At 38.3% G+C, this 18203-nt stretch overlaps 1 protein-coding gene across 4 annotated transcripts in view; it reads left to right on the top strand.

Annotated features, from left to right (window-relative positions):
• The window catches only part of CTNNA3 (catenin alpha 3), a 470553-nt gene that overhangs the window by 18529 nt on the left and 433821 nt on the right, over positions 1-18203 (top strand). For all 4 annotated transcript variants that reach the window (XM_054071284.1, XM_054071288.1, XM_054071285.1 and 1 more), the window contains exon 4: positions 11867-12033. In XM_054071284.1, the coding sequence (XP_053927259.1) occupies positions 11867-12033 (167 nt within the window). The remainder of the gene's footprint in view (positions 1-11866; positions 12034-18203) is intronic.

The following is an 18203-nucleotide window of genomic DNA, read 5'->3' on the forward strand; positions in this document are numbered from 1 at the left end:
GCTTTAATCCTCTTCTTGAAAAGAACTTTACTGGAATCTGAGATTAAGGCCTTTTAGTTAAAGATTTAAAACCAGTAATGTTACCTCTTGGTTGAGTAGTAAGGACTTAATTTGGGAAGGCTTAATAGCCATTTTGGAGGTGTGTTTTGAGACTTCAGTAGGAGGAGGATTTATTCTTTAATGTACTGTAAGAGTCGTCCCCTTGTGACAGAGCAGATCATCTTTGGTGTTTTGCCATGTTCCATTTCCTCAGGACCTATCTTCGCATTTCCAAATGTACTCCTAGAATAAATCTAGGCTTTATGATGTGCCGAGAACACTGCATTTCTTTCAGGCTCTCTGCTTTGATGATTTTTACTCTCCTCATGGATAATTGGGGCCCATTGGGTGAATATGAAGGCTAGGCTTGGATGGTAATAAGCTGTATGAGAGACATCCAAAATGTGTTCCTGCAGAAATCAGCCTTGAAAATTCCTCCTAGAGAAGGTTTCAGAGGAAGAAAGGGACAGAATAGGAATGCTTTTAGTGCCTGGTCATTTGAGAGTTATGTTCTTTCTCCTATGCTCCATGAATTTTATAAGTAAATTGTTCCCAAGGGTTGCCAGGAATCAGATGAAAAGGGGATGATGAAAGCTTTCCCAAACAAGTGGGAGCAGGCAAGCAAAAAACAATGGTCTGTACCATAAAGTTATTTTCAGGTCATGTTATTGTTGAATCAGCTAGTGACCAGGCTTGGCTTTATCAGTTGCCTTTTCACTATTGAGCAGTGTGGTGTACGTTCTTACGGAGTGTGACAGTTTGTGCCCGAAGGATGGTGTGGTAGCTGTATAAATCATGTCTTTATACCACCATGCTCTTAGCAAAGTTGCCACTTCATGAGGATTATTTTTGGTTAATATTTTTTATTTTATTTTGTTGTTTATTTTATTTATTTATTTTGCTATTAATTACAATTTTTAATTTATAGAATCATAGAATAGTTTGGGTTGGAAGGGACCTTAAAGATCATCTAGTTCCAACCCCCCTGCCATGGGCAGGGACACCTCCCACTGGATCAGGCTGCTCAAGGCTCCATCCAACCTGGCCTTGAACACCTCCAGGGATGGGGCAGCCACCACTGCCCTGGGCAACCTGGGGCAGTGCCTCACCACTCTCATGGTGAAGAAGTTCCTCCTTATGTCTTGTCTAAATCTACCCCTCTCCAGTTTACAGCTGTTGCCCCCAGTCCTATCACCACAAGCCTTTGTAAACAGTCCCTCCTCAGCTTTCTTGTAGCCCTCCTTCAGGTGCAATTGTTTTTATTTTATTTTAATCTTCCTCCACAAGCAGCTGGGATGGTTTCTGAGTCTCTGCTGTTGTACAGGATAGTGATTAGTAGCTACTGGCTTCCTCTGAATCCAGAGGTGGTTGCGTTTTGGAGTTCGATATATGCATATAACTCAAGTCCCTTTGTGATTAAAAGCATTATGACCAGCAAATATCACTGTTATATGTCACGCTGATCAGCTGAGGCTTTTTAAAACATCATTCATTTCAGAGTACTCTTAAGATGTTAGCCCATCCATTCCAGGCTGATAACACAAGACAAGAATAAAATATTAATATATAGGTTTATATTGATTTTTATAGATAGATAATATAAAAATATTTCACATTTTCAATTTATTGATTCTCAGCCAAGACCAGAGATAACTAAAAAAATAAATAATACATAAAGTATGTTGTATACACCTCATACATTTTAAAAGAAAGTTCAGTCCGTGTTATCAACTATCGTTATGAGATGACAAATTGAATGTTCACAGCTGATCTTGCTCCAAGGATTTGCCAAACTGTTGAAGTTAATTTTAAGAAGTTGGTGAACAATTGTGAAATAAATAGCAGTTTGTTAATTTTACTGACATTTTTAGTCCTTTGAAGCTATGTATTTTTTTTAATTTGTAGTATGCCACATCAAATGTAACTTTATTGCCTATTATTCAAATCACTTTCTGCTGCTTTTAAATGTCTCATGTTATGTACTTCAGGCTCTTTGAAAGGGAGTGGGTAGTAAACTATGCTTGCATGCAGTCACCTGCTATACATGTCATAGTATATAGCATTTAATTTTCTGTGGACACATTTTTCTGTGGTGACTGGGAGATATCTTTATTAATATGCTCTTAAACTATGAATTTTTTGCACATGGCTACAGCTTGTATTTACTTGTATAGTGGCATTTTGAAATGCAGATAATTTTACTCACATGTGAACCAAACTCACAGTCCCAGTGTTGCACCCCAACATCTGGAAAGTGTAAGTACTCTCTTGCTTCTTCTTGCATTTTAGCTTGTGTCACCGAGCTTATGTTGAAGACTGTAACATGAAGATTAAATGCTTATTTCTTTTGAATGTCAATTGCCAGTGTGAAAATGCTGCTTTCTTACTTTTGGAGTTCATTAATAGAGGTTCTTTTAGAGGTTGATAGACTTTTTTCAAGCTGCTGCTACTAATCCTGTTCATAATGATGTTTTGGAGAATAAAAGGGCAAATTAATAGGATAAAAGTGAAAAGTGGAGGCAAGATAAATAGAAGATTTGTTGTATTTAAATCATGTGGTGCATTAGTGACTAATCAAATGTCTTTAGTTATGGGTGGATGGGAATGGCTGCACTGACTACAGTTTGGTCCTGACAAATGCTGTGACTAGATGAAATTTTGATGTCTCAAACTCAGCTGAGTCCCGTTAGGGATCTGAGGAAAAAAAAGTGCTGCTGTAATGGTTGGCAGGCATATTCCCTGGATTTATCTGGTTTCTGCTTCCTTTGATGTCTGAAGTCTTACTGGAGATTGCAGCTTTGGGGCTGATCATTTCAATACAGATGTCCTCCACATTTTCCTTAGAGATTTCTCTTGAGAAAGTACTTTTTAAGGCCTACCTATACCCACATCTTGACTCACCTTCTCTGGAACTCTTAAATCACCAGGCAGGCTTCTGGATGTTGAACTATGTGCATCGCCCAGAAATCTGCTAGCCTAGTGACTGAAGAATTGCCATCTTTTCCAGTTGATCCGATTTGGTGGTTTGTTAAAGGGCACTCATAGATACATTTTTATTTTAAAATAATATATTAAACCCAAATATAAGTATTTTGAAAAATTCTTACTGCCAGATTTCAGGTATACAGCATATCAAAAATTGCCTTCTGACTCATAATGTTCTGTGAATTAACAGTAAAATGCCTGACCCCTATACAAAGGAATAAGAAGCATTGATCAACAATGAATGCTTCTGACACTAAACATCAGAGTATAATTAATATCCTGATTCTGATATTTAATCAGTTTTATAGTGATGTAGTTCATTTGGGGAAGCATTATCTAAGGAATCTGCATTATATAGTGTTATACTTAGGATAATGCTTTTTTTTACGTTCACGTCAAGGTGTGACTGCTCATAGTTTTCAGAGTTGCACAGGCATAGCTAAAATGTTTGGTATTTATTTCCATTGCTTACGGACTATATATGGTCAGAAACACAACAGTTGTTGTCTCCGTTGTTTCTATCTATTGCGGTGTTAGTGTTTAGCTGTTATCATGCTCAAGTGTGTTCCTAGATAAGTCTTTCATCACATACAACAGTGAATTGAAAGCAAGTTACGTGCTGGAGTTATATTTTGAGCCCTGTTACTATTTAAAAGGAAATTAGAAAAAATAATTTGATGTTCCAAATGTCTGTATTTAATGTTTTTTTGACATTAAACAGGGATGCAAGGCCTTGATGGCATGGAGGAAGCTACCACTCACTGGCAAAGAATAGGGAACGTACTGTAAGGATGTTTACTAAAGGAAGGGGATAGTGATCTCTAGTATTAGATGATGTTCTTTCTCTCCTGCAAAATAGTAAGAATGAGCTCAGCTTTCTCATTCTACATTGGGGTACATGTTTAGGCTCTGCATCTAAGGGACTTTCAGTCTGAGCTGGGAGGCAGAATTTAGATATACAAGCGGCTTAAAATAATCTGTGCTGTACCCTTTTCAGCAAATGAAGAACACATCCCTTGTAGAAAAAGCTTCTGACATCACCATCACTGGATCAGGTGTCCCTGAGTGGGAAAGGGAGAATGAAGAGATGGGTGTAAGGCATGAAGGGGGTGTGTGGTGGCTCTGATTACACATTAGGCAGAACAGTATGAGATGTGGAAGTGAAACTTCCTGGTATGCAGTGGTGAAATAATTGCAATGCAACAGAATACAGTGGTATCTGAGTAGGGTAAGAGAGTATGTGGCAGGAGAAAAATGTCCCGTAACATCTACAGGAAGCTAATGTGAGAATCTGAGTTATCAAGGTGTTGAATAGTAGGAACATGCAGGAGGTATCAATCTGATTTGCCCTGACCCTGATAGCATCACTTCCAGTTGACTGGCTGAAGCAGAAGCCTTTATTTGCTGTCGCAGATGGAGATGGGATTTGTGGGAGCAGAACAGGTGATCATAGTTATGACTAGTATTGTTTAATCTCTTGTTTTTAGAAAGGATGTTTTTTTTGCACTCTGGTGTGACACTGACTCCTCTCCTTCTCTGGTACCGATTGTGCGAGTCAAATGCAGGCAGAACGCAGGAACAGCCACAAAGCCACTGAAAATTAAAAGAATAAATTTATTGCTGTTATGTCATGATCTGGGGCAACTCCGAAACAGCACTTGGGCAGAGGAAATGCAAATGAAGACATGAGCACCATGGAGCTTGGTCCTTGCTCGTGATCCTGGGAAACTCTGAAACAGCACCAAGGCAGAGGAAACGCAAACAGGGAGCACAGGCACCATGGAGCTGAGCTTGGTCCTTGCTAGAAAAAGTGTCTGTGGCCTGCCACTTCGCCTGTGTTTATCAGGGGAAAACAAAGTAGTTTTCCATTATGCTTTGATCTTTCTCAGAGCAGCTTTGAAATCTCAAGTGAGTTTTCTAGGATGGTCCTGAGTTTCACAGGCGTATGTTACCTAAACACAAAGAGTTCTGCTTCTTAAGCACCCATGACTAAGTAATGATTAGCATGATTAATGCATTTTTCTACGTGCTTATAGTTTCTCCTTGCTATATCTTCTGTTATATTACTATCCTGCTTCTTATGTGTTAGTTCATGCTTGCAGAAATTGAAGCTGCAAATACTAGCGTAAATCAGAGTTTATAAGTTTGCTATTATTGGTGTAAACTCCCTTTGACAACTGTGTTTCTCTGGAACTGTAAATCCACCAGCCTCTAAGGGTACAGTTCACAAGAGTGGGTGACAGGGCTTTCTTGGCAACCATACCCTCTTGTGGGAGGACACAAGAATGGCATAAAATTCACTGCATTCCATCTGGATTCTGCACTGCTGCAGTTAAAAAGAGAGAGAAGAAAGCCAGATGTACAAACAGAAGATGGAGAAATCTGATATTTACAGAGGATTTAGTAGGAGGAAAAAGTCTATTCAAAGAGATGAAAGCATAATTCTGATGTTCTTGCCTAAAACAATACAGAATATCTAGCTGTAGTCAGCGTGTGATGTTGTGCACTGTCTGTGAGGGGTGCTCACTGACTGCGGTTAGTGGTATTACTGCAAGTATCTGTATAGGTTGCTGGCTGTTGTTTAGCAGCCCAGCAGAAGCGTGTACCTTTGGTCAGCAATTTGCCAGTAGCAAATTTGCCAACAGGCTTACGCTTATTTTTTTAAAGGAATTTTCATGTAAATTTTTGGATAATTTTGGTGCTGGATAACATGTATGGGTTCTCTTACTTTTTAGAAAATTACTTGTTGCTGAATTGTTTTTTCACCTTTCCCTATCCCCAAGCATAGATTTGTGTAAGCACATGCATAACTAATAGTCATTTGATATTGGCAGTAGCAGTCAGTAGCTGATCAGCTAATGGCAGTAACGCCATTTACTTTGGAAGTCACCTACCTGTGTGCTAAATAGTCTTGGAAGTGTCTGTTTTACAGTAATTGTGTAGTTATGCTATATCTTGACTTTGGTTCTTTGAGTTGCTTTGGATTTGAATGTCTAAAGTAATCAAAATACTATGAATACTCCTATCCTTCTGCTTCCCTATTTGTGCCACTAAAAGGGCACTGTCCTTTGTGTTTCATTGTATGTGACAAATATAATTATGGAAGAATATCCAGTAGATGGGAATTACAATAAAATGGATGAAATTGCATTGAACTGTCATGCTGTCTGCTGCATTTTAAGAAAGTTCTAGCATCGTATTGTTATTGGAGCTGTCATTTTCTGCTGCTTGTACTCATAGCTCCTATCTGCCTAGGCTGTATCTCATAGCTCTATTTTAGGGTTGTGACTTTGTACTTGTTTATCTGGCTATTCCAGCTTATATCTGACTCTTTCTAAAGGGTTGGTCGGATTTCAGGCCCTTCTGGCTTGTCTTTGCCCATGCTTTCACTCACAGAGTCACAGAATGGTTGAAGTTGGAAGGGACCTCTGGAGGTTATCTGGTCCAATCCCCCATTATGGCAGGGTCAGTAATCTGCCCAGGACCATGTCTAGTCAGCCTTTGAATACCTTCAAGGATGAAGACTCTACAGCTTTCCTGTGCCACTGCTAAGTTACTCTCACAGTGAAGAAATGTTTCCTGATGTTTAGGCAGAACCTCCTGTGCATCAGTTTGTGCCCACTGCCTACTGCCTTGTCACTGGCCACTGCTGAGAACAGTCTGGATCCATCTGCTTTGCACTCTCCCTTAAGGTATTTATACATGCTGACAAGATCCCTCTGAGCTTTCTCTTCTCTAGCCTGAACAGTTTCAGCTCACTTGGCCTTTCCTCATACGAGAGGTCTCCAGTCACCTAATTGTTTTCGTGGCTCAATTGCCCAGAAGACATCAATGTTGAAATGGTACTATTTTCATATTTTAGGACTACTTGAGGTTCTGAAGTGTCTTGGGTGCTTGAAGGACACCCAAATCCATACAAACCTTCTTTTCTGGAAGGTACAATAGCAGAGACCTGCTCAAGTCATCTCATGTGGGATCTGTGAACATGTCATAGAGCTTTGTGTTGATGGGTCGGGGAAACATTACATTGGAGGTATCTGAGGAGCTGCAGTGCTGTCACATCATCTTTTTTGTTCCCAACTTTTAGAAAATATTTCTGGTAATTACACTGTCTCCTATCATTTCCTATCCTCAGCTAAGCTATATCTTACTTCTTTCCTGACCAATTATTAACTTATAGGCTCACCACTCACTGCTATCTGGACTTCTCACAACAGAGTACTTTCACTCCTTCCTAACCAACCAGTTCTCAAATCTGTATGTAAAGCCAAACCTCTTTATTTGTATTTGTTTGTATGTCTTAAATATCCATCTTGGTGCAACACTGTGGGTGTGCTTGGGGTTTTAAGCAGTTTGGCGGCAGCAGAGGACAGAGAGGTATAGGAAGAGGCTGCTGAGGTTCTTTGGTCTGTCTGTGCTAGACCTGATGCTGAGGGATTTGCACAGGAGCAACCCTGGCTGCACATGCGCACCTGGAGTTCGAGTGGTGGTTATTCTGGCAAGGGTCCTTAGAATTGCTAGTGGCTTCTGGATCCCCCAGCCCCCATTCCAGAGCTTTCTAAGCAGGGGTACTGTGCAGTTGCAGCGAGAGCCCTCCTATGTGCTCCTTGTATGCTGACAGGGGATGGAGCTTCTCTATAAATAATCAGTGCCAAGAAGCGCATGTGCACACCCTCTGCCCCATGGACCATGTTTCCTACTGAAACCTCTGGTGGATTTGTTAGGGTGGTGATTATTTTTGTTATATTCCCTTTTTTCTTCTGCTACTTTTCTCCTTTTTCTCTTTTTCCTTAAATCTACCTCATTTTTTTTTTTCTTGGTACTTTTGGATGAATTTGGTTGTATCCAAGTTGTTGTTGTAAATTGTTGTGACTTTGAGCTCAAAGTAGAAGGTTGTTGCTTTAAATCATTATTACTTTGAGCTCAAAGTAAATATTAGAATTTTGAGTAGACTTAAGGAGTGACTGTTGTCACTTCTGTTGCTGCCTTGCAAATGTTAAAAAAGGGACCTATCGCCTCCATCCTGCTAGGCAGGTCTGTTGGGGTCGGACACTTAACGCTGCAGCTCTGCCTTCCCTGGTCAGTTTTGTTTGAATCACTTTTACAATGCACAAAGAGACTCTACTAGTGGGAAACACAGAAGTTATAAAAGGTACTTGGTTATTGCCTAGTGCATATAGTACCTAGCTAAGTTACTAATGATAGCCAAGACTAATGAGTGACTAAGTAAAGTGTTAATGTGTTTATTACCCCCAGGAATGCTGGCCAGACAGTTGTCAGTCACGTGGGAAAATGTTGGCCTCTGTTGCGTCTTTGGAACTGTGGCTCAGTTTTGCAGAGCTGTTATCTTGCGGGTTTCTGGGTCTTTTTGATAAGAGCCTAAGGTTTATAACTTCTCATGCTGGTATTTTTTTCCTCTTGGGTTTAACTGCTAATTAATACTATTTCCACAATTCCACTTCTGTGTTTTCGCTTATCTTGTGTGATGTTAGATGATGTACGTACTTTCACCTTACAAAAATTTTCTCAGCTAAGGTCACTCAGATCTACACTGAAACTGGGCCTTGGATGACAGTGGAGCCACAGGACTGAGGATGACCTATTGTATTCCTCTGGCTGATTCTCTCACTGTCCCCTGCACTGCAGATTTCCTTCTCAGAGTAACCAGTTCTGTTTTCTTATTGCCTTCTCTTCATTAATTCTTGTCAGTTCCTCAAGACTGAACTAGTTTTCAACATAAGTTCTGAACAGCAGCAGACTCTGTGCTTAAGAAGTTTAAGGTTCCCCAAGTTGACTTACTATTTATCCTTTTACCCTGAGAAGTATGAGGTTAACAGACCAAATTTATCTTGGGCTGCAAACCTGTTTGCAAATATGCCTTAAAGTGCTGAGTTAAAATAACCTACTGGCTGCTTTGTCTTTGCTTGGATGGCAAGACATTGCAAAAATAGTAGTGAATCCAGTTGAATCCTTTTAAGTGCTAATAAATAACCAGTAGTAGAATATTCTGTGCTGTTTTCTTCCTCTCCTTGTAAACACTTCAGATGGTGTCTGTCTAGAAAAAAAAAGTCAGTCCATGAATAGTGGAGCAAGGAGGAGCTGTCTTCCTTTAAATCTGCATGTCGATGTTTCTGTAGATTCTTTGAGACTTATGGTACGTGAGCTTTTACTGCCAGCCCCACCTTGCCATCACTGAGAGCTTTAACTTTGTCTCTTTCCTGATATCCTATTTCATGGAAAAGTCATTATCTAACTTACAGTATCTTTCTCTGTGTAAAAATTTTGTTGAAGTTGGTCAGAAAGTTTAAAAGTTACCAGGTGGCCAGTCAAGCAGCAATGGTAATTTTATTGTCTTGGCAAACAGCATCTCCCTGATGCTTTAGTTGGAATTTGTTAAAATTAATCTTGAGGGACCAAGGTGGACAGCTCTGCACTCACACATCTTAATTGCAGGAAACAGTTCGTTGTTTCATGCTTTCTTGTCTTATTAAGGCATCACATGTATCAGCTTCATGTTTTTGTGCAAGTGTTTTTAAGAATTTGACAATTATATTGGTCTGAATTAAAGCTATAGTGTACACATGCCAAACGCATAAAGAACATGTGATGTTAACTTGTACTTTTAAAGCCTGAAATGTAACATGTCAAATTTAAGATATTCAAACCCAATAATTGTCAGGACAAACGGATAGTAATGAAATAATGTGAAAATAAAATGGAGACAGTTTTTGTTGATATGGCTTTTTTTCAGAAATTTGGGAAGTTTTCTTCCTATTTGATGTCTTAAGAGAAATGAAAGCAAGGATTTTAGTTTTGTGATAGTGTGTCCATTGCAGGTGGGGAAATAAAGGACCTTTAAAGATCAAATGTTCTGATTAATATTTGCTTTTTATTTCCTGTAGTTTTATTTGTTGTGGTGTGCTCGGCTATGGTGTTGGTGTTATCTCACCAACTACTGGAGAATAGTTCTGATTTGCTGTCCTGAACACAAGAAATTGATACTTTTTGCTTTATTTTTTTGTCATGTAGCAGATGCTAGAACTGGATCTCAAATCTGTGTGGTTTTTATTTATTTACGGAGTTTGCTAACCATGTACTTAATTTACATGATTTGCACAAAGACTTTAATAAATCCAAGAGAAGAATAGAGAGCACTATTAAAGATGGGGATCCTGGAAAACTGGTGAGTTCCAGCACATTGGAAGTATTCAGTGTTTTGAGAATCAGGCCAGTCCTGTCTTAGGTGCTGGTATGGAGCCTCTGTAGTCATCAGTAGATTTACTTCTATAGCCTTTGCTCAATATTTTTCTCTAGTGCAGTAAAAGCAGCAAAACTTTTTTTTCTCTAAATCTTGAAGATCTGTATAGAGCCAGTCTAGCAAACTCCATTGCACTTGAGCGGTTCTCAGTTCTGACTGAGGGAGCACATAAATCTGTAAGGAAAATCCCTTATGTTTCTATGTATGTATTCTGTGCAAGCCTTTTTGCTTAGTTTTGGATTTGAGGACTCCAAAGCTTATAAAAACACATACTTGCTTCAGTGACAAAACTCTTTCCATGACTTCAGCACTTCAAGTACTCTGAAGTAGACATGCCAATGGCATTCATGTGTAAGTCCTGTCCAGTTTTCTTGCCTTTGGGCGAAACTATACAGTACTAAGGGTAGTGTGAATTTTATTTCAGCAGGCAATGTTCTTTCCTTACTTTTGGTCAGAATTTGTAGAACAAAAGGAAACAAAAATTGCATCCTCCTGCAGTCTCTCTCTGCAGAAAACACTGTGAAACAAGTAACTACTCAGATAAGCACACTCCATTGTCATACCAAGACTTGGGTAACTTAGGACTTGGGTAAAAAAGCATTTAACTCTGGAACAATACCATTTTTTTTAAATGTTGTATTTTTCTTTATTGTTGCATCCAAAATCCAGGACATGGTTAAAGCTGTCATCAGCTAAGGGGTGGCTTAATGAATACGTAGTCTTCTAATAGCTACCTTTACTAATGTTTTTACCTAATTTTAGCACAGCCAAAATTATTAATTTCTGTGACTTTCGATACATCTTTGGTTTCCAACTTCATATAGAGAGTTTAATGAGTCAAAGGTTTACTTTAGCAGTTTGTGCTTGTGTCACAAGAGCTTTTGAGTGCTGTTCTGTGTAGAGCAAGTTTTCTCAAGGTTGTACCATCATTAGCAAAGCTGCTCCGGTGACAATAGTCTTTGAAATGATTTCAGAAATGAACGTAATGGCATTTTTTTTCCTCAAAATACATATAGGTGACAGACTGCCAAAAGTAAGCTTGGGTGTTTATCACTGTTGTTCCTGTTAAATATAATTTGCAAAACTTCATGTTGGAGAGCAATATATTGTCTGCTGGCACAGTTACTCGTTCCCTTGTATAGATTTCACATATTTTATCAGTCAGGTGTATGAGATTTTCATTCTTTTATTTTTAATATGATTATAATGAGAAGAACAATATTTGATTTCCTTCTGTGACCAGGAATTATTTAATAGCAAGGACAGCAAGGTACATAGTAATATAAAAAGCAATGACTAGAAAAGGTTAACATGGCACCCCTGGCCTCGTCTGCAGTTAAGAGTAATGGTGTTATTGCCAAGGGAATCATTTCAGAATTAAATGAATCAGAAGAAAAGAAACAGAACATCAATCAAAATGTGGAACATTCTGCATGATCTGTAGTAATTGACCTTCATTTCAAGGCTATAGGGTAACAATGAGATGCCAAATTTATTTGCAATACTTGCGATTTGCCAAATAACACAGCTTTTTCTTCCTGGATGTTGTGAAATAACCTAAGGGAATTTGTCTTCGTTTTGCAGGTCAAGCCTTAAAGGTATCAGCAGAGGCATTTACCAGTGATCCCTGCTATCTGCCTAAGAGGCAGGCTGTTGTCCAAGCAGCACGATCCCTGCTCACAGCTGTCACAAGGCTTCTAATTCTTGCGGACATGGTTGATGTGGCGTACTTACTGGAACATTTAACTGTGGTGAGTCGGATTTGACTTAACTCAGACTCCCTTTAGCCACATAGTTGCCTGCTGATAGCTATTTCTGCATTGAAATGTCTTTTTTTTTACTCAGGAATTGCAAATCTCATGGACATAACACCTTGGCAAATGGGAAAAATGTAGCTGCTAGATGAGATTTGTAGAATGTACCCAAAAAAGTCTACTTCTAACTCAATATGTTTGATCTGGGGAAGCAGATGGTTATCCATACAATTGTTTTAATTTCCTTTACTTCTTACTTCCTGTTTTCTTACTTGAATTGTATAACTCTTGATGCATGAAACTTTCTTGATGCTTTTGGCAGAAGTAGGGAATAACTTATTTCTAGAGAATCTTAAAGGTGGAATTTTCTGTGGATATTTACAGAAGGAAAGAACTCAGTATGTAGCGGTCTATCTCTGTATTCAAGTTGGTTTTTGAGAGAGATCAGTTAAAAGGAGAGGGAGAAAATGTATGAGAGGCACCTGTGGCAACTCCCCTGCTCCAGCTATAGATTTGTCCCTGGCAGGCAGAAAATGAGAAAGTCTTAACATTGGCAAAGCTTCAAAAAATGTGCACTGGAAAACATTCTCTAAAAGCCACTTATTTTTCTTACTCAAGGGAATAATGCATTTTGGAAGCATGTATCATAGCAGTGCTATGTTTTGGGTCATCTTTTTTTTCTGCCTGGCTCCCTTTATACAGAAAGGATGGCTTCCTTTTATTCCCATATAAAAGTAACCAGTAGTTGTGCCAGTATTGCTGAATGAGGCGAAATTTCAACTGCTGTTGTACAACATCAAAATACTTCCCTGTCTACATAAATTCAAGTTTCCTTAATGTCAGTGTAGTGTCTCGTGTGAACAAGCTTCCTCCCTTTTTAAAACAGTGTGATTTTAATCTTGCCATCGTTACGTCTGACAACAAAAATGTTTCCTTGGGTGTGTTTACTCCATTCAGTCTGGTGTGTCTTTGCTGGGAAGAGCAAGGAGTTGTTCTATTTTTGTTTCCTCCCCCCAACATCTTGAATAACGTGTGACAGACTGATAAAAAATCAGTTCTATTAACTTCTTAATGTTTCAAGGCAGAGGTGAATAATCAGTGCCATCTCTAATAATACCTCATGCCACAAGAGGACCTACTGACTTAAAGTGGACCATTTTAGAGCAAGCTCAGTCTGGAGAGGACAGAGGAATGAAAATTTAACTCCCAGGCAGAGTAGGAACAGTATTTCATAATAAAACAGTGTTTTGTGGGTTTCAGTGTTGTTCAGAACATCCAACATTGTCAATTGTTGGAGATGCAGTACAGGCTAAATGAATGGTGACTTGCAGAAGCTTCTATGTTGTTATATATCTATATGAAATTTGCCAGCTGGAAGAGTAGTGGCCAATGCCTTTTGTACTGTTTGTGGAAAGTTTTCTTAAATTATGGTATTTTTCATTGGTAGCCTATTACATTTTTACATATGTATTTTCATAATCTTAGATGCACCCTTCTAAAATGTTTTCAGTACATTTTACATGAAATAACTGAAATTGGGTTGTTTTCTTTCCTAGAGTCAGAGTATTTCTAAACAACCATATAATTTACTTCATGATTTCCATTTGAAAATGAAAACAATAACTGAAAATAATAAACCTGCAAAGAATCATTTAGGAAAAACTCTAGCACTGCAAAGACTGTTATCTTCTAGTTATTTTCTTTTTCTGTGCTTTAATTTAGTTCTCTTAATAGGAGCGACAACTGAATTCTTCAGTTAACTCTTAGAATAAATTAGTGTGGTGTAACATTCTCTAAAATGCCCAAGTGAGAAGAGTCACCCCAGTCCTTAGAGGAAGGGGGTACATTTCCCATATTTATTTAGTCTCTGGCCTGGCTGTTGAACTTGTCAACAGTGGTCTTAACTGTAGTGCTGTCTTGTCTTTTTATGTTAAAATCTAATTAGGAAATGCAATTAAATATTGCAATATGAAATTAAATATTTTAACAAGTATCACTCTTGCTCTTTTCAAAGTCCTTAACTTTGATTATTATACTTCAAAACTCCCTTAGGAATTCAGTCTTTCTTCAGTGTGGATTTGCTCCAAGAAAAAGATATATTCACACAGTCGCTGCAATGTAGACAGTAGACTTTGTCTTTGCTGTATAAGCTTTAATATTCTTGATGTTTGCAAGTTCATATAACTTAAAAATCAACTCCCTTGTAAATGTCACCAGCAGGATTTTTTTTAACTTGTTCTAAAATTGTAATACTTCTACCAATTTATCCTCTCCTTAACAAAGACATGCGTGTTATAGCTCTTAATCATTTAAGACGTGAGAAATCTCATGGGCCTTTACTTCCATAACTCTGAGCTCCATAATAAAATGAAGAAATTTAAAGCACTGAGCCACAATTAATTATAAAAATGAAAAAACCTCATAGAAGAATAAATGATATGAGAGTTCTAACCAGGAAAGTTTTTTGTTTTTATGTATAAAGTGGAAAAAAAAGTGGACCAGCATTATCAAAGAATTCTGTAGAGTATTAATTGGATCTTATTCAATACAGAAGTATTTAATGGGGAATTATCTATTTATGTATCTAATATTTTTCAAACCCATTTCTTAGGTTGCGGAAAGTTTTTAATCTTGCTTTCTCAGTGAAGCTGGTTAATTCCAACAATGACATTCAAAACAATTGAAACCATACTTACTTCTATAGACAAAACAAATTTTGGATCATTAAACTTTAATTTCCTCTTTAATCTGTGAATAAAACCAGAAAGGAAGCAATGACAATGTGACTAGCTGTCATATAAAGCATCATCTAGTGTTGTCTGTCACAACTGCCGTTCTAACTATATCTAGAAAAAAAGATGAACCTCAGCTACCTCCTTTCAGTTTGTAGTCCATAAAATTGTTGTTTTCTGTACATTTCGCTTAGGCTTAGAACTCTGTTTGACTTCCATGTAATGAAATGTTTATATAAGACATAGTATATGCTCAAAATAATGAATATTTTGTCACAAAAATACTGAAATGCAACTTTTGAACTAGAAATAACAGGTCAGAATTTGATAAACCTGCAGGAATTTCACTCCAATTGTCCAAACCCATACCATTGTGAACATGAGTTTTGCTTTTTGAAATTTAACTAATAGTGGAGAGAATTTTGGTTGTTTTATGGATTCTATAGAATCCTCACCTAGTTAAGTGTGTATTGAATAATGCATTTTAGAAGCCAGTACCAATTCTGAGTGACTGATCATATTCTGGCATAGTACACTTCAGCCATTTGTGGAATGTATGGCTTACAAGGAGTATGATGGTCTGGTACAAACAGTAAGCTCACTTTAGAGTTGACTGAGAAAATAAAGTACATCACACTGATAAGTGAGGTTTTGATTGTTTTAAATAATTTAATTTTTTTAAACAGGGAAGAGTTCAAATAAATAGTTACCTGTATCTGAATTTCCATACTTTAGAGTTTGAAGCCCCTAATCAAACAGAGTTGTGAAAATAAAGTCAGACAAAAAGCTGTCTCATGTCTTGCACTCCTCGATTCAGGGCTGTATTACCAGCCTTGTTCATTATGGTTAGTAATGCTCGATATTATTTAATTAAGTGAATTAAAAGACTAATGGAATTGCTTGAGTGTATTGATCAGAAGAGAACAGCAAGAGAGTAACAAGTTCTGAGAATTTCATTCAAAGCACATTGGCTGTCTTTCTCTAATCTATTTCAGATCGTGCTGAGCCAACATGTTTTATCTGTCTTTTTTCCCTTCTTGTCATGTTTGTAGATTTACTGTTTAAGTCTTCATATTTTTCATGAACGCCTCAGACAGCGTGATCTTTATGAAATGCTTGCTTAGAGTTATTTAAAACTTTTGTGAGGAAAAAAAATAAAAGAGAATGGCTACAGATAAGAAGCAACTTGTGAACTTGGGCCTGTGGGCATAGTGCTGTCTGTTCCTTCCCTCTCTGCAGAGTATAAATCAGCATTTAAAATGTTTTGAGCTGGGGAAAAACAATATGGTTATATAAAAGAAGAGAGATAAGTCATCTCAGGCTTACCTACTCTTCAGGGTTAGGTATTTAATTCAACTCGTGTAACTGCTTAAATTAGAATTGGATTTCCCTGTATTACTTTTCACTGGTTTCGTATTGTGGTATCATAGGGTAAAATATTAAAAAAAGAAAAAAAGGGTGTAAAATAACGTAGGCGACCTTGGGGGCTACATGTGAAACTGAAAATTATCAGAATCATCGAATCACAGAATCCCTTAGGTTAGAAAAGACCTTTAAGATGGTCAAGTCCAGCCGTTAAACATAATATTACCAAGTGTAGCAGGTAACTGACCATTTCCCCTTGGATTATGGGGGCTCCATTCTGTTCCCCATCCCTGCCTTCCAGCTCAAGGGTCTGGGCATCCCAAGAACAACTGGTCTTACTATTAAAGGCTGAGGTGAAGACAGCGTTAAGTACCTCAACCTCTTCCTTATCCTTGGTCACTGTTGCCTCCTGCATCCAATAAAGGATAGAGATTCTACTTAGCTCTCCTTTTGTTGTGAATGTATTTCTAGAAACTTTTTTATGGCAGTAGCCAGATTAAGCCATACCTTCTTCACACCTTCCTTTTGGTGGGTATGGGTCACTCTCATGGCATGAGAAATCTCAGATAATAAGGTGCATTAAGAAGATGACAGGAGTGCTTGGGAAAGGATTTGGCTTCATTTTTGGTTCATACTCATTTATTTTCCATCAACCAGCAGAAATGGATTCTTGCTACCAATCTGAAGTCAGTTTATGGTACATGAGATGCAGTTATTTATTATCAGGGCAACAGTGTTTAGCATTGCTCTCTGCAAAATCTGTGGCAGTCTGCAATGTGCAATAAATGACAGAGTAAAAGCAGCTCCTAAAGAATTACTCTTAAGAGTTAGGCTTTTCAAAGTGAACATCCTTTTGAGTGGAACAGGAATCTGGATCCACTTGTGTTCTTGGTTTAGTGGCCTCTTGACTGCTGCTTTGTAACTCCATAATGACTCCCAGCTTAACAGTCCCTGGGGCTTCCCTTAAACAGCTGTATTCTTAATAACTCTTCTGACAAACTGCTGTGAAGGAATGAGTTCCACAGTGACTGCACTTCTGTTTATATAATATCTGGTTTTGGTCTTAGCATGGGAATGACTGGAGGAAAAAAAAGAGCATTATTCTTTTCTTGCTCGTCAGAAACGTTGCTTTGAAGAAGAAACACGGCTTTTTGAAGAAAACCACAACTGCTGGGTTCAAACCACACTTAAAATAAAAGGTTTGAGAAAAAAAAAAAAACAGTCCTCCATTCTTTGCAGTGTAGACCGTTCCCTTCAGTCTTATTTCTAGTTTGGTATCTGTTAGCATATTTATGTCTGAAGTAGACTCTTCAGTGTTGTCTTTATGTGCATTGAAACCTTTTCTTTGCTGTCACACCAAAGACTTAGGTGTGGGTCAGCTCCCTCAGGAATTTCTGCTTCTCAGGAATTTCCTAGTTTGGCTTCTGCTGCAGGTGCCCTTGTCTGCTGTTTTTCACCATCTCCTGTCCTGCCCAATATCCTAGAAGGGTCTCCATGAGCAAACATGCTTAGTAGATTTGCGAGTGTACATGATTTAGAATACAGTAGGAGCAGACCCTTACCTTTAGGGGTGCCAGGGCAGATAAATATGAAGCCTTCCTCCCTTCTGCTCAGCTGTTGCCGTTTTAATAGATTCACGTGTCACAATAGCGAAGGAAAATCTATTGCAGAGACAGAAAGCAAGAGGAGGGAATAGGTTACCCTCTTAAAACCCCTGTCTGGGAGGGAGTGTCGTTTTGACATCTCTTGAAAACTGTGCGTGTAAATGTGGGTAGACAGGGCTGAGGAGGGAGGATATAAATGTAGTTTTATTCTGAATTAAGAAAAAGAGTTCAGGAAAAAATGCCTGAGGCTGGGGAAAGCTGCCTTAGACAACAGTGCTATCTGTTCGTATCCCTGAGATGATGAAAGAGAATATAAGCAGCAACCTGTCAATCACACAAGCCAGAAGAAAATAGTGGTGAAAGCAAATTTATCTGGACTCACTTGGTCTTAAGCTTTATACAAACTCTTTGCACCCCCAGGTGTAAGGGGAGGGGGAGTGTAAGAAGCGAGGCTTATTTTGAATGG

The sequence above is a fragment of the Cuculus canorus genome, chromosome 7 (assembly GCF_017976375.1).
Source record: "Cuculus canorus isolate bCucCan1 chromosome 7, bCucCan1.pri, whole genome shotgun sequence".
Lineage (NCBI taxonomy): Eukaryota > Metazoa > Chordata > Aves > Cuculiformes > Cuculidae > Cuculus > Cuculus canorus.